Source organism: Dromaius novaehollandiae, chromosome 5, assembly GCF_036370855.1.
Source record: "Dromaius novaehollandiae isolate bDroNov1 chromosome 5, bDroNov1.hap1, whole genome shotgun sequence".
Lineage (NCBI taxonomy): Eukaryota > Metazoa > Chordata > Aves > Casuariiformes > Dromaiidae > Dromaius > Dromaius novaehollandiae.
Window position 1 is genome coordinate 65,982,446 of NC_088102.1, and position 14,340 is coordinate 65,996,785.

The 14,340-nt window shown below is 56.0% G+C and overlaps 2 protein-coding genes across 3 annotated transcripts in view; one reads left to right on the forward strand and one right to left on the reverse strand.

Annotated features, from left to right (window-relative positions):
- The window catches only part of LOC112978946 (uncharacterized), a 41,748-nt gene that overhangs the window by 9,266 nt on the left and 18,142 nt on the right, over positions 1–14,340 (reverse strand). For both annotated transcript variants that reach the window (XR_003258057.2, XM_064513130.1), the window contains exons 7-8: positions 13,872–14,126; positions 13,023–13,135 (exon numbers count right to left, since the gene is read on the reverse strand). Coding sequence is in view for 1 of the 2 variants with exons in the window: in XM_064513130.1 (XP_064369200.1) it covers positions 13,023–13,126 (104 nt within the window). In the remaining variant the exon portion in view is untranslated. The remainder of the gene's footprint in view (positions 1–13,022; positions 13,136–13,871; positions 14,127–14,340) is intronic.
- Positions 3,505–5,114, forward strand: CDKN1C (cyclin dependent kinase inhibitor 1C). Its single transcript, XM_064513129.1, has 3 exons — positions 3,505–4,168; positions 4,246–4,315; positions 4,449–5,114. Exons 1-2 carry the CDS (start codon positions 3,667–3,669, stop codon positions 4,308–4,310), a joined length of 567 nt encoding a protein of 188 aa, XP_064369199.1. The 5' UTR covers positions 3,505–3,666; the 3' UTR covers positions 4,311–4,315; positions 4,449–5,114.

Below are 14,340 nucleotides of genomic sequence, written 5' to 3' on the forward strand. Positions count from 1 at the left end.
CTTCTGCCAGCGCAAGGAGGGCGCGGGAAGGCGTGGCCGGGAGCAGGGACGAGGACGAGGCCAGGCACGGCCATTGCTTTACTCTTACCACATCCAAAGCAGAACTGGTTTTAATGCCTTTACCATCGAGGCTGTTCAGACACCCTCCACCTTGGCAAGGCTGTCGCTGCCACAGCCTCTCTCACTCACAGTTCAGGTACCTTCCAGTCACTGCTCACATACCACCAGATTTTGGTTGTTCCCGGTGTGGCAATCAGCGTGCTAGGATCCACCTCGAGATACCACGGATGCATTTGCAGCTCTTCTTCTGCTTGTGTTTGGACCAACCACCTTCCCTGCGTGGTGGCTAAACAGAAGCTAAAAGCCAGCGATTTGCCCTAAAAGCCAACAGCACATCTGGGCCACAGCAAAGAGCACCCAGGCGCCTGGTCTCAGCGGAAACCTCCCAGCGCTTCAGAAATACCAACAGTAGGTACCGACCTCCTTCAAAACTCACGCGAGACCATCAGCATTAAAAAGACTGTTTACTTGAGAAACCTGAAACTGAAAATTAAACTGGGGTAATAACCCCTTTGCCTCCCCCCGCCCCGAGCTTAAGACTACACACACACAGAAGCCGGGATGAACTGCTGAAAACTATTCTGAAAAGAATATATCATGGATCAAGGCAAAAGGCGAAGGGGATGTCAAAACAACAACAACAAATCAACATGTAAAACTCCTGTTTAATGAGAAGAGCGGCAACAAAGAGGATCTGTGCAGGCCGTGACTTTCACAACAGAAGATACCAGCAAAAAAGCAGGGAATAAATGGTGTATTTAACTGCTGCTCAAGTACGCCTACACAGAAAGTCAGCAAAACAGAGCCGTCCTCCACGGTTATGCACTGTGAGCCTGAAATGCTATTTATTAGCCCCCATTTTCTAGCATGCTCTCCAAGCTAGTAACATTGCCGGTAAGGACTGCTAAATTACGGTACGTGGACAGCATCCCTGAAACGGTCAAGGTTCAAAGCAGTCGCGATGGGCCAGGTGGCAAGTGTCTAGCAAAAAGACATGATGTAAGAGGAAAAGATCATGCTGAAGGGAGAACCTGGCAGCCCACAGGGGACTAGCGGGTCCATCAAGAGGTCCATTTGGCCAAATTCACGACTACCTTTGCGCTACCCTAATGACGCGAAGCAGCTGTACAGCCGGGCCAGCTCTTCGACCGAGAACAGAAATTGTTAAAATTAAACGAATTAAAGAACTTTTATGAGGCTTTAATTGTTGCATATTTTTGAGAATTCAAGAAAAATAAAAAGCAATTCAGTTTGAATGAAAGCTACCCACATTTCTGCAGAGTTCTGTTCAGACTGTCTTCCCACACTTTAAACCCCTTAACTAGCATGTTTTTGCATAGATACCAAATCGACTAATGTGAGTTTTTATCACTGTATCAAGAAATGGAAAGTCCCGAATGTGCACAGGCTTCAATAATTCAAAAGGTCACTTCGCTGTCGAAAAAGCCTTGACAAACAGTTTCGACAAGCAGCACGAACTCTAATTGCAATTGGTTCCTTTACGCAGGACTCCAAAGTACCACGCAAGATTGCTGCTGGTATAAACGCAAAACTGGAAAGTGCTTCTGGTAACAGGCACAACAAAAGGGAACTGCACGGGAGATAAAGTTGTAATGTTTATTCTGTTTCTGTAATAAAGTAATTACGGGATAGAACAGAACAGAACAGAACAGAACAGAAAAGAAAGCATATATTCTAAAAGAAAGCAATTGCATTTAGATTGCACTGTTTGAAGACTCCTAAGTGAAGCATGTTAAATGTACACACTAGCACTCTACTTGAGAAGGAACTGAGGAGACCAAAGCAGAAACCTTCAAGTCTCATGGGGGCGAAACACCGTGTTAGCTTGCTTGGCGGCACGTTGAGGACTGGACGGTCCAGGCACGAGGTGTTCGCTTTGAGACCCTGCAGAAGACGGAGACCTGCGGCACCGCGTCCCGGGGAGCCACGTTCCTCCCCCGACAAACGCACTCGCACACTTGCTGCTCTGCAGAAGCTAAACTGGAGCTCTGCGAGCACTCACCCTGTCAAAACGACGGCGCTGAGGCTCTGCTTTGCTACCTTAATAACGTCTTAGGAAATTTGCTCAGCTTACCGTGCAAGGACCTCTCCTCCCCTACCTGCCAACACATCTTCTCCCCAGAGAAGACAGGGCACAGATGCCGTGCTAAACGGAGGCTAAGAGCCAGCGACTTGCCCTAAAAGCTGACGGCACATCTGGGCCACAGCAAAGAGCAACCAGGCAGGGCTTGGACAACACCCTGGTGAGATACTTGCAGAAACCGAGTCCCTCAGGGCGGCCTGCAGCCCAGGCCGTCGGGGTACGAGCCCGGGTGGCCCACAGGCCCGGGCAACCGAGAGAAAAATGGGCCAGGATGGGTCTTGGTGGGGCCTGGGGCGGGTGGTGGCCTGTGGAGACCAGCCACCAGGTCTCCTCCCTCCTGTCCCCACAGAGCGAGGGACACCGGGACACTGGCCCCTATGGAAACCTCTGCAGAGGATGCCTAGAGGTGAGGCTTGGCTGCTTTCAGTGCCCTCAGCTGGTTATGGGACGCCCCAAAAGGTCTCTGACGGAACAGGCAACATCACTGATGGCCTCCAGAGAAGCTCCGGCTTGGCCCGTGCCCCTTCCCTTCTGACGGAGGCTCACCTCACCGCAGCCATCGATGGGCCCCCGAAACGATGGCCACGTTCTGGGCCCAATTTTGGCGCCGTGCAAGCTCATGCCCCCCCCATCCTTTCCTTTCCTGCCCCCCCATCCCAAAACGACAAAAGGCGGCGACTGCAGTGACCTGCAGAAAATGCGAAGCACAAGCCAGCTGATCCCTGGCAGCACAATAGCGAGATTAGTTCATCTGCAGGGAACAAACATGCATTATGCGGGCTTTAAAGTTAGGAGAGGGAAATGCTGCGGTTTCCATGTATTCCCGCTCGGCGAGGCTGCAACTGATTACTTCCATGCAGCCGAGAAAAGCCCTATTTTTAAAAACAGCCTTCAGCGTGTTTTGCAACCGGCCAGCATCCCGCTCTGTTTCGCAGCAGCGTAGTGAAGAAAAAAAAGGCAGGGACGATGCCGCTTTGTTTGACACCCATCCCCTGCCCCGCTCGCTTTTCCCCCCGCGGGTGCTCAAACCTCGCGGGCCGAGAGGAAAAAAAAGAATAAATAAAAATAATAAGAATAAATAAAGTGACGGGTTCCCCCCCAAGGTGCAGCCGGCAACCTACGGGCTGAAAAGGCAGCAGCAGCAACAACAACAACAACAACAACAGCGGCGGCGGCGGCCGCGCAGACAAAGGCGGCGGGGCCGGGCCGGGCCGGGCCGGGCCGGGGCCGGTGCGGAGCCGCCCCCCGGGGCCGGGCCGCCGCCGCGGGCCGTCGGCGGGGCCAATGCGGCCGTCGGCGCTGCCGGGCGCAGCCAATGGAGGGCGCGGGCGGGGGGGCGGCGGCGGGGGGGGCGGCCGCCAATCGCGGCGGGGTCGGTGCGGGGAAGCGGCGCGGCGGGCGGGGGGCTTTAAAAGCGGCGCGGCGGCGGGCGGCGGCTCAGAGGCGGCGAGGGGCAGCGCGGGGCGAGGCGGCGGGAGCGGATCGCGGTGCGGGCGCCGGCCATGCCCACGGTGCAGCTGCCGAGCGCGGCGGCGGCGGAGCGGCCGGGCGGGCGTCGCGGCTCGCCGGCGCGGGGCCGCAGCGCCGTGTGCCGCAGCCTCTTCGGGCCGCTGGACCACGAGGAGCTGGGCCGCGAGCTGCAGAGCCGGCTGCGGGAGATGAGCGAGGCCGACCAGCGCCGCTGGGACTACAACTTCCACACCGACACGCCGCTGCCCGGGCCCGGCCGCCTGCGCTGGGAGGAGGTGGAGGGCGCCGCCGTGCCCGCCTTCTACCGCGAGGCGCCGCAGCAGCGCGGCCGCCCGCCCGGCCCCGCCGCGCCGCTGCGGGACAAGCCGCCGCCGCCGCCCGCCGCCGCCGAGGCGCCGCCGCCCGCCGCCAAGGCGCCGCCGGGGGCTCCGCGGGGGCGGCCGAGCCGCGAGAACCGCGCCGCGCCCTCCCCGCCCCAGCCGCCGCCGCCGCCGCCGTCGTCGCGCCGCCGCCGCCCGCCGGCCCGCGCCACAGGTGAGCGGGGGGGCCGCGCCGGGGGGCCGGGGGGGCCCCGCCGCGGCTGACGGCCTGCCGCCCCCTCGCCCTCCCAGATTTCTTCGCCCGCAGGAAGCGGCCGGCGCAGCCCGAGCAGACGCCCCGCAAGCGGCTCCGGTGAGCGAGGTGAGCGGGGCCCGGCGGCGGCGGGGGGGGGGGCTCCCCCCCCGGCGCTCCCCCGCACTCACCGCTTCTCTCTCTCTCCCTGTGCTCTTTTTTTCCCTTTTTTTTCTTTTGTTTTGTTTTTCCCCGACCCCAGACTTTTGCACTACGGCACCCACGGCAGAAGCGCGGCCCCCCCGCGGCGGGCGGCCGGGGCGAGCCGGGACCCCCCCGCGCCGCGCCCGCACCCGGCGGCGGCAGCGACCCCGGGCCCGGCGGCAGCGGCGGCGGCGGCCGCGCAGGGAGCAGCGTTCGCGTCCGGCTGTGCAATGTGTTGCGTCGCGCGTGAGAAGTGTGTTGTGCCTCATGTGAGTACACTGGCCCAGAAGTGTAAAGCTTTAAAAGGCATTTATACGAAATGTTTAATCTCTGCTGAGCTCTCAGTGCAAAAAAAAAAAAAAAGGCAAAAAAGTGTATATTTGTACAAAAACTTTTTTAAGAGTTATACTAACTTATATTTTCTATTTATGTCAGAAATGTGGATAACTTTGGTTGACATCCAATAGTCTCTTTTTTTTCTTTTGGTTAAGCCAAAGGGCACTATATTTGCTTTTGTTATTTACAAAATGTAAATTTATTTTTATAGTGGGATTTTTTTTCCTTGCCTTCACAAGATGTAGCTCCGACTCAAAATATTTTTTAGACTTTTACTTGAAGACAAATCTGTTTCAATGGTTCCTGAGCCGGTCTGTACCACTGCCATTGCAAATAATGCCACAACTTCAAATAACAATGATGATGATAATAAAGTGCAGGAAACAGCTGCCCTGCTGCTTTGTGTGTACTGTCTGGGGGGCATGGGCTGACATGGGGGGGCACCCTCCAGCGGTAGGGCAAACCCCGCTCCCAGCCCTCTTGGTCATGGGGTGGCGCCTCCCTTTGCAGCTACTCACAACCCACCACAGAGCAGGAGCTCAGCGCCACTGGATCACTTTTTTTTGTATACATAGATAAATCTATATAAAGATATATATGCACACAACCTGCCCTGATGCCATGCAGAGCTTGCATGCCTTTTTAGGGGAAAGCAAGTTTTCCTCTTAAATACCGCTACTGCTGGAGGTAGCGTAAAGCACCATAGGGGATGCATGCCCTTAGTGCACCGCCTTGGACCGTTCTCCATGTTTTTTTTTTTTTTTTAACTTCTTCCACTGTTTCCCTCTCTCCTGGCCAAAGCCGTCTCTGGGGGGTGGGAGCAGCCCTGCGCCCTGGTTTGTGCTCTCGTCTGGCTGGGGGCTGCGGGTGCTGCTCTGGCCGTGCGCGGGGGCAGCCCTCGGCCCCAGCCTGCCGCACACCGCTGCTCCCGTGGCACGGCGCTCCCCGGCCCCGCTCGCGCCCGGTGCTTCGGTTACAGGGCACAAGTGCGGGAGCACACGCACACAACAACCAACACTGCAACACGCCAAATGCACTGCGTTTCGGCAGTGCCACCCTGCGCTGTCATCCCCCAGGCCCTGTGCTGCGGTGTTGGGGGCATCTCTCTGCAAACCCCCCTGCTCCCCCAGCCTAGCGCCTGTGCAGCCGCGGTATTGCACTGCAGTGGGGGGGAGGGAGCCGAGCCACAGCTAAAACTTGCCTTTTGCTCTGCCCCCGGCCCCCACCGCGCTGCACGCTGCCCCCCGGTATGTCTGCGCGCGGCTCCGGGCTGTAAAAGTAACATTGATTACCTCCCGCTCCGTGATTGCTTAATCAGGAGGAGATTATTTTACGCGCCCGCATCAGTGGCCGCTGCTTCAATACGATTTTTCCCCCCTTTGAAAAGAAAAATAGCGTTTCCCGTCCCTCATGAAAGCCAACAATGCGCGGAGCGAGGCAGCTGGATCCTGCAGGATTTATGGGCTTTTCTCCGGCTTTCATGAAAGCAGGTGCCTTTGGGACCTCCATTGTCCCAGCCCCCAACTCATAATGGTGCTTTGCAATGAAAGGTCCCGGCTGCGGCGCCCGGGCACCTCGGCCGGAGCAGCCCCGGCCGGCCGGGCCCGCGGCGGGAAGGTGTGCGGGGCCCCGGCGTCCGGCCCCCGGCGCCCCGGCACAAAGCACACTGCCCCTATTCTTCGGGCCTTTGTAGCCATATGGCAAATCCATGTAGACACAGCCAACATCCATTTATTCAGGCACATAATGTCCCGCAACAGGGAACAATTGGAACTTTGTTTGCTGCTATTATTGCTGCGGATGGGCGGCAGGGAGGGAGAGGCGGGGGGGGGAAATCATTTGCCTATAAGAGATATCCAGCTAATTATGAACCATATGTGCCTATAGTTTCGAAGCAATCCAATGAAGTCCATTTTAAATCTCGGCTACTTTATTAGTAGGGAGGACAGATGTCTGAGCAGTACGTGCATCGGGGGGACGATGTAAAGAAGGTCCTGAAATCCTTAACTAGGGCTCGGTCGCGGTCAGGGGGCTTTAAAGCGCCCGTCAGCACCAGCAGGCAGAAGCGCGGGGGGATCTCTACAAGAAGATCTCTACGAGATCGGCTACAAGGAGTCAGGTCCTTACCCGAACTGCCTTCATCCTAGAGCAAAGCTGGCTGCGCGATTACAGGAATACCCTATCCCAAATCACCGCTCCATCCCCGAGGAAGAGCCGCATGTTTGGGTGAAGGCGGGTGCGTTTCCCCCCCGTCCCCGAGTCGAACAGAGATGTTTAGCGTTGGGATCGTCACCACCGCGAGACCTCCAGTGAACTGTTTCCCAGCAGCATCTTCTGATGCGAATCCCGCGGTGCACGTCCAGGTGGAAACGGCACTGAAGACTGACGGGGAAGCGCGGCCGGAGAAGGTTTCCCAGCGTTCCTCAGGAAATGCAATTATCAGCAAACACTCTGGGCGAAGAGGTTAACGTTATCTTTATGAGCACGGCAATATCTACCAGTAATTAAGCCCCTTCGGTGAGATGAAGGCAGCATATGGTTGCCACGGGGACCCATTCCCTTCGCTAGCCAGGGCCTTCCTTCCCAGCCCAAACCTTGTCCTATGATCACCGAAAATAAACACGAAGCTGCTTTCCACTGCTTAACAAATGCTCACCTCTAATGAGCAGGAGGCGTAGGCAACAAGAGCGGGAAAAAACTATCATTTTTTGAAGAATAATTTCTGACATTTGAGCTTGCAGATGAATTCACTGACTGCCCGAGTCGCTTGCAACGTGCCGCGCTCGCTCGGCAGCGTGCCTGTGCGCGGGGGCGCAGTGAAGCACCCACGCGGGGAGGAGGCCAGCGAGTCCATCGCGTCTAAGTGGAGAAACAGATATAGAGAGAAAGAGGGCACCTACATATGCATGTGCAAAATACATATACGTACATATATATATCCATCCATATATAAAACACACACACACACATATATATATAAATAAAAACTGACCGGGGACCTGGATTATTCTACTGGCCTTGTCACCCATTCCTGCAGAGCAAATCCACAACGTTTCCCTAACGCCTCCCCCTGCCACCAGCCTCCACCCTCTCCGCTACAAGCAGGTTTGCAGTAAGACAGAGCAAAACACAACCCCAAACCCTTTTTTGCGCTTGGCTGCTGCACGAGCGCCCCGTGTAGATGCAGCGGGGAACATCAACCCGGTCGCGGAGCAGAGCCGCAGCAGCACCGTTAGGCGGACGCCGCTCGCTCCGCGCGCTCCACGCGCTCGTGTAATTAGGAGATTTTTAACCATCTCGCACAGACACAAGGGGGCAGAGCCAAGGCCCCGGCGGCCCGGCCCGGCCCCGCCGCGCTTCCCAGGCCCCGGCGTGAGAGGCTCAGGAGTTGGAGCCTTCAAACCCTCAGGAACCTTCTCAAACGTAACGTAGGAAAGGATGAAGCAACCCCCCCAAAACCTCATCGTGTCTGTTTTTACACTAAGACACTGTGGAAAAAAAATCCCTGTTTGGGTCAGTGGCGCCACCCCCATCCATGCAGACACAGCCAACATCCATTTATTTTCTGGTTATCATCTTTTCCTGGAAAAAAAACCCATCAGCTGTGGAGGAGCAGAGGGTAATTACGGGCTGGCGCGAAATGCCGCGAGGTGCCGGGGCGGATGGCGCTTTCCCGACCCCGCGGCGTACAGTGGAGCTGGGGAGACTGACCATGTCGGGAGGAGGACGCCTCCGTCTCTCCGCGCGACCGTAGATTATTTCGGCTTCAGGAGACAAGAATGTCCCTTTAACATCTGACCTGGCCTTTATTTAAGAGCAGCGCTTCACGGTTCAGGAAAGACAGACAATTTCCTAATTCCCGGCTCTGCTGGAGGCTGAGGCAGCGGCTCCCAGACAGGACACCTGCTAACACGAGAGCAGCGCCGTTATTATGTCTACAAGTTTACAAATCTGAGGATCAAAAAGCTTTTGCTGCCGCTGCTACGACGCAGGCCAAGGACGGCGACTTCTTGAAACCACGAGTTTCAGAGAGGGTTTTCTCCCCCCTGCCCCAAGGAAAAGGTCTCTTTCCACTTCGGCAGATCGCTTTCCGCGCGGAAAAGTCAAGGGGCGAAGCGCTTCCACCGCCGCCTCAGGGCCGCAGCGAGGGGTTGGACCGGGGCCTTCCCACCGGCGGGCCTTGGGGCAAACCACCGGTCTGCGGCTCTTCGAGAAACAAACCCGACTCACAAAAATCAAGAATATAGGGGATTCGCCCCTCTCCAACCTGAATTAAAAAAAAAAAGGGGGAGGAAAAAACCCCACTGAAGATTAAAGAGATATTAGGGTTAAATCTCCATCTACTGTAAATCCACCTTATTTTTTGTTGGTTATCTTAAGGGATGACTGTTTCCACATTAGGCCATGTTAAGCCTTGAGCATCCCTCGGCGCAGGTCGCTTCGCCACCCCGGCCGGGAGCGAGGAGGCCTTGCAGCGCTGCGCCGGGGCGGCCAGGGACGAGGGGCGGCAGTGCCCGGCCCGGCCCAGCTCCGGCGCGGATTTTAATCTGATCACTTCCCTGTCAAGCTAATCCCTGCCTGACTCGCATCGGACTTTTCGAAACGTGCCTGGAAACCCGACAGCAAACCTCGCCTGAATGAAGCACGCACTCCGCAGCCCCCATCTGCAACGGGCCGCAATTAAATGCAAAAAAAAAAAAAAAAAAAAAATCGAGCAAGCGCGCGAGAGAAAATTAGCATTTTCCGCGGCCATCTGGCATGAGGAGCAGGCGATGGGGAACAAAAGGAGATTTAGGCAAAGGGGAGAGGCGAGTGTGCCATGGCATTGACCTGCAAATGAGCCTTTGTGAGCGAATTAAAGCTTCCCGGACCCCCCGGGACACCCCAAAACAGGCACCATTACAAACCATCCGGACAAAAACCCACTCATCAAAATTGTCTGCCTTGCAAAGGGGGGGCCGGACCCCGCAGCCATTTAAACCTGCCCCTTCCCTCCCCGGCCCTCGGTAATAGGCGGTTAATAGCGGCTCGGCCTTGGCGGGCGCCACGGCCCGGCCCCGCTGCCCCAGCCCGGCCCTCTCTGCGCCGCCGCAGGTACCTCCATAAACACGTATAGTCTGTAAAAGCTAACCAACCCTGGCGTTATTTGTAGCCCTGCCGCAAAACAATAGAAAAGAAACAGGAAAAAAAAGCGCATTTGGGGATATATCAGCACCCAGATGCTGGAAGCAGAGGGCGCGGGGGGATAGAGCTGTTGGAAAGTGTATTTCTAAAGCAAATATTAGTAAGTTTTGCCCAGGCACTTGGGAGAAAAGGGCTCCTCAGGTGTCCCGTGGCACAGAAGACCGAGGAAACGCTAACGGGGTTAGCACTGCTGTCCCCGACCCTTTCTCCCTCCCTCAGCCTTTAAACCGAAAATGCCAGCAGGTTTCAAAGGAAAAGCAAAGATTTTGGCCCAGACGGTTTGGTAGATACAGGAAAACGGGGTGGGGGGAGACCCAAACCTCCCCACTGCCCTCTGCAGAGAGGGACCGCTGGGCCGGGCAGGCCACCAGCCACTGCAGGCAGTGCAGGGGACACCCATCAGGTGGGTGGTCACTGTCACAGGACAGGGCTGTGTGCATATGTGTGCGCGGCTGTCTGCAGGTGTGCACTTTTGCACATGCACAACTGTCTGCAGGCGTGCATGCACGGCTGCCTGCCTGCATGCATGTCTGGGCATGCATGGTTGGCTGCATGCGTGCACAGTTGTGCATGCATGGCGGTCTGCCTGTGTGCATGCACGGCTGTGAGCATGTGTGCACGGTTGTGTGTGCATGGCCGTCTGCGTGCCTGCATGCACGTGTGCACGCACGTGTGTCCCGCCGCGGGCAGCAGGTGAGCGGGGGCGGCGCTCGCAGCCCCCCAGGTGCCGCTCCCCGGGGTTTGTTTGCAGTCAATATTCATGTGTTGCTGTCACCGGGGCGGCTCCTTTCACTGTGACCAGCCGGGCAGAAGGCTGAGTGACAGCAGACTCGTGGCTCGGCCGCTCTCAGCGCGGGGAGAGGGGCACGGACGCGGTCACCAAACCGGCGCTGGGGGAGCCACCAGCGTGTCCGCGCTCAGGGAGTCCGCAAACTTGCGCTTCCCCGTGGAAAGGACGGGGGGGAACCCAAAAACCTCAGCGGGCGGGTGCAGTAAATTGCACAGAGGGCGAAAATTGCAACAAAGTCCCCAAAGCCGGGAGGGCCTGTTCCGGGCTTGGAAATCAGTTGATACATAATTAGGTTCCTCCAGAGGGGATAAACAAGGGCTGCCATTCACCGGCCGCCCTGCACCGCCGTCCCCAGCGCCGGGGCCGCAGCAGGCGCACGGAGCACGCTCTGGCTTCGGGCGCCCGCTTCCCGCTCAGCCCCTTGAACCCTGCTTCTGTTCTCAGTTTATCTCCAGCGCGCCGCTTTGTGCGCACTTCATTAAAACGTGTCTCCTTTGAGATCCGCTTCCACGTTTCGAGAACCCCGCATTGTGCCAGCGCGGCGGCAGATGGCCCGAGACGCCCCAGTGCAGGCTCTCGCCTGCTTTTCTCCCCCGCTCACTTAGCTCCTCTCCGTGCCGCGCTCGAGGCTGCTGGCAGCCCCCGGTCCCAGAGTTTGATCCTGGAGAGGGAGGAAAGCTAGGGACAACAGGTAGGGGATGCAATGGGGTGCCTGAAAATTAAGCTTTTGGTGCATGAAAGGGCTCTGAAGGCACTGGAAAAAGCATATAGTGCTCAGAAAGGAGATTTTAAGGGTTATTGAACAAAACAGCAGCACCCCTGTCCAAGGGGAGCACCTAACCAAAGCGATGGCTGAGCTGTCCTGCCTACACGCGTGACCGATGTGCCAGCAACGACCCCTGCGAGAGCTGGTATCGGCTGTGGATCCGAGACAGCCGCAGCCACTAGCATAGCTTATCTGCCAGGTACGAACAGGATTAAAAAAAAAAAGAAAAGAAAAAGGCTGCCTGAGCTGTTTTAGACCAAACTCTTAGGTAAGGTGCCAGTTTGTACCATAGCCTACAATAAGCTGAGCATCTTGAAAACACTGCAAATAGAGGCACAAATTCCTACGTCTGACTAAATAGTGGGATCTTTGGAAGGGGGAAAGGTAAATCGGACAGAGGAGCTAGCTGGAAACAGTAAATCTGTGTCTTCTGCAGTTAAAGGAAATAAAACCTGGAAGTTTTTCAACAAAGATATTTGCTTGGATAATAACAAGAGCAGAGGTGTTCAGACACGTACAAGAGGAGTGTATTTGGATTATGTTTTGTCCTTAGATTATATATACGTGTGTGTATATGTATCATATATACAGATGCACATGCACACACACTCATATATATATATATTTATAATATATGCATGTATTTCTGTATCTGATTGTGTGTGGCTCACTGCTTTCCCTGGGTTAAGCAACAGACTACGAGCAGAGCCAGCACCGGCCTGACCGAGTTTTGCAGCTCTGAGGCTGGATCCCACCTGTATCGACGTGGGCTGCTCTCCGAAGGACGGCGGGACAAGCACGGGAGCAGCGAGTGCTGCTTTGGTAAGGCCATGTTCTTCCTTGGCGCTCGCCCCTTACCCCAGCCTTAACCACAGCAGCCACAGTGCTCTGGCACAGGCAAAATAGTCTGCTGGCCTGAAGTGTCCATTGCTTTAAGCAATTGCCCACTTGGTGTCCTGAGCTAGCCCTGTCTGCTGGCAGACTCGGAAGATGGAGAATATGGAGTCAGCCTTAAAGTTGTGGGGGCTTTTTAGGTTGTTCCCCCTCCCCCCCAACCCCTAGCACAGCCTAGAAATCCCAGCCTGAATCTTTCTGCATTTCTAATGAATTAGAACAGGAGATTGATACATATATATAGCTCAGTGGAATAGGTTTCCATCACCACCACAGTCCCTGTCACGTTGCTGGCCCCAGTTACACCACGGGATCACCGCCGACCCCGGCTCGGTACGCAGCATGCTCCAGCTGCACCAGGACGCCTCAGCAGCAGGAACCACAGCAGCAATCACAGACTCCTCCAGGCCGTGCCCAGTTCAGGTTTGCCTTGTGGCCGCCTCCAAAGGGTCTCAGAGGTTACACACTTCTGGGAGGCCACAGGAGAGGAATAAGCAGTACAAGCTCCTTCCTTTCCCCTCCATGTGCTGTCCCTCAACCTTATTCTGACGGGATCACCCTCAGAAGTGACAGAGGAAATCTCTGTGCTCCCCTGTGCTAGAAACTATTTCCACCTCAAAAAACATCTTGGACTTCAGTGGTTTGGACACTGCTTTTCCTACCTTCTTGCAATTGCTTCTCTTCCCGTCCTCCACATGAATAAAGAGCACAGAGGCAGAGACGTACAGGCTGGACGGAGGAGCTTGGAGACATCCGGACTAGCCATTTTCCTTCACTGTACATAGAGAATAACGATTAGATATAATGACACACAACGCACAAGCAGATACCACATTATCATTTTTCTAGTGATCAAACCAGTCTTGCCTCTAGAACCACCAGAATTTGGGACTGAGGACAGTTATGGGCTCTCTGGGCCCTGTCCCCTGCAGAAGTGTGATAGCTCCGGCACTTGAGATCAGAGATGCTAATAGTGACGGCAGAGGTGATGGTTACAGTGATGGTAGAGATGATGGTTACAGTGATGGTGGAGGTGACAGTTATGGTGACAGCAGAGGTGATGGTTATGGTGGAGATGATGGTTATAGTGATGGCGGAGGAGATGGTTGTCACCTTTCAAGTGTCAACTGCCTACAGGTGACAGCAGGCCCAGAAACAGCGTCCACTTAGGGAAAGTGACTCTTCACAGGTTTTTTAGTGTGACTGAAGAAAACATGCTCTGAAGGACACAGCAACAACGTGACGTGCTCACAGAAGCAATCCCAGACCGCCTCCCACGTTCCCTAAAACATGCTAGTTGAGGGGGTTCACGCTGCAGAAGCTAATGCATCTGGGAGCTGCCCCGGCTGCAGGGAGGGCCGCGAAACGGCGGTTGCACGTGCTCCCCAGGCTGTCGTGTGCGCTCCCTCTGCCGGCCCCGCGGCGGCAGCGGCTGGCCCGCGAGCCCCAGCGCCGGCGGGGAGCAAGGCCGCCCTGGGAAGTAGTTAGCAGATTAAAAAAAAAAAAATTACCTTTGGAAATGGCCAAGAAGCGCTCCGCTTGCCTGCAGCGTGGCCGGGTGCAGAGGGACCTGCCCACGCCGCGACGCCAGCGCACCGAAAGCTTTCCTGCAAATGCTGCAGTGTGCCAGTTGCTGCGAAAAATCCCCTTGGGAGATGGTCTTGGCAGGTACTAGATAAAAAGTAGCTTCAGCCATTTTCCAAAATCCAGATGGGAATAAGCTTGCTCGTACAGCGACCGTCTCCGTGGGAACTAAGAGCGCCCGCCTGGAAAACGAGAGCGGAGAAAAAAACACGTGCAGGCTCAGGCTGCGTCTCGCAGCAGCCTCCCCTCCCCATGGAGGCAAGGCCGAAGGGCATTTCCTTGCTGCCATCCCCTTCCCACCTGCTCCACCGATCCAAAGCCCCTCCAAACCTCCAATCTGACTGCTGCAATCAGAACAGAAATCACAGAGCAGCAGAGTATTTTAATTTTCCCCAG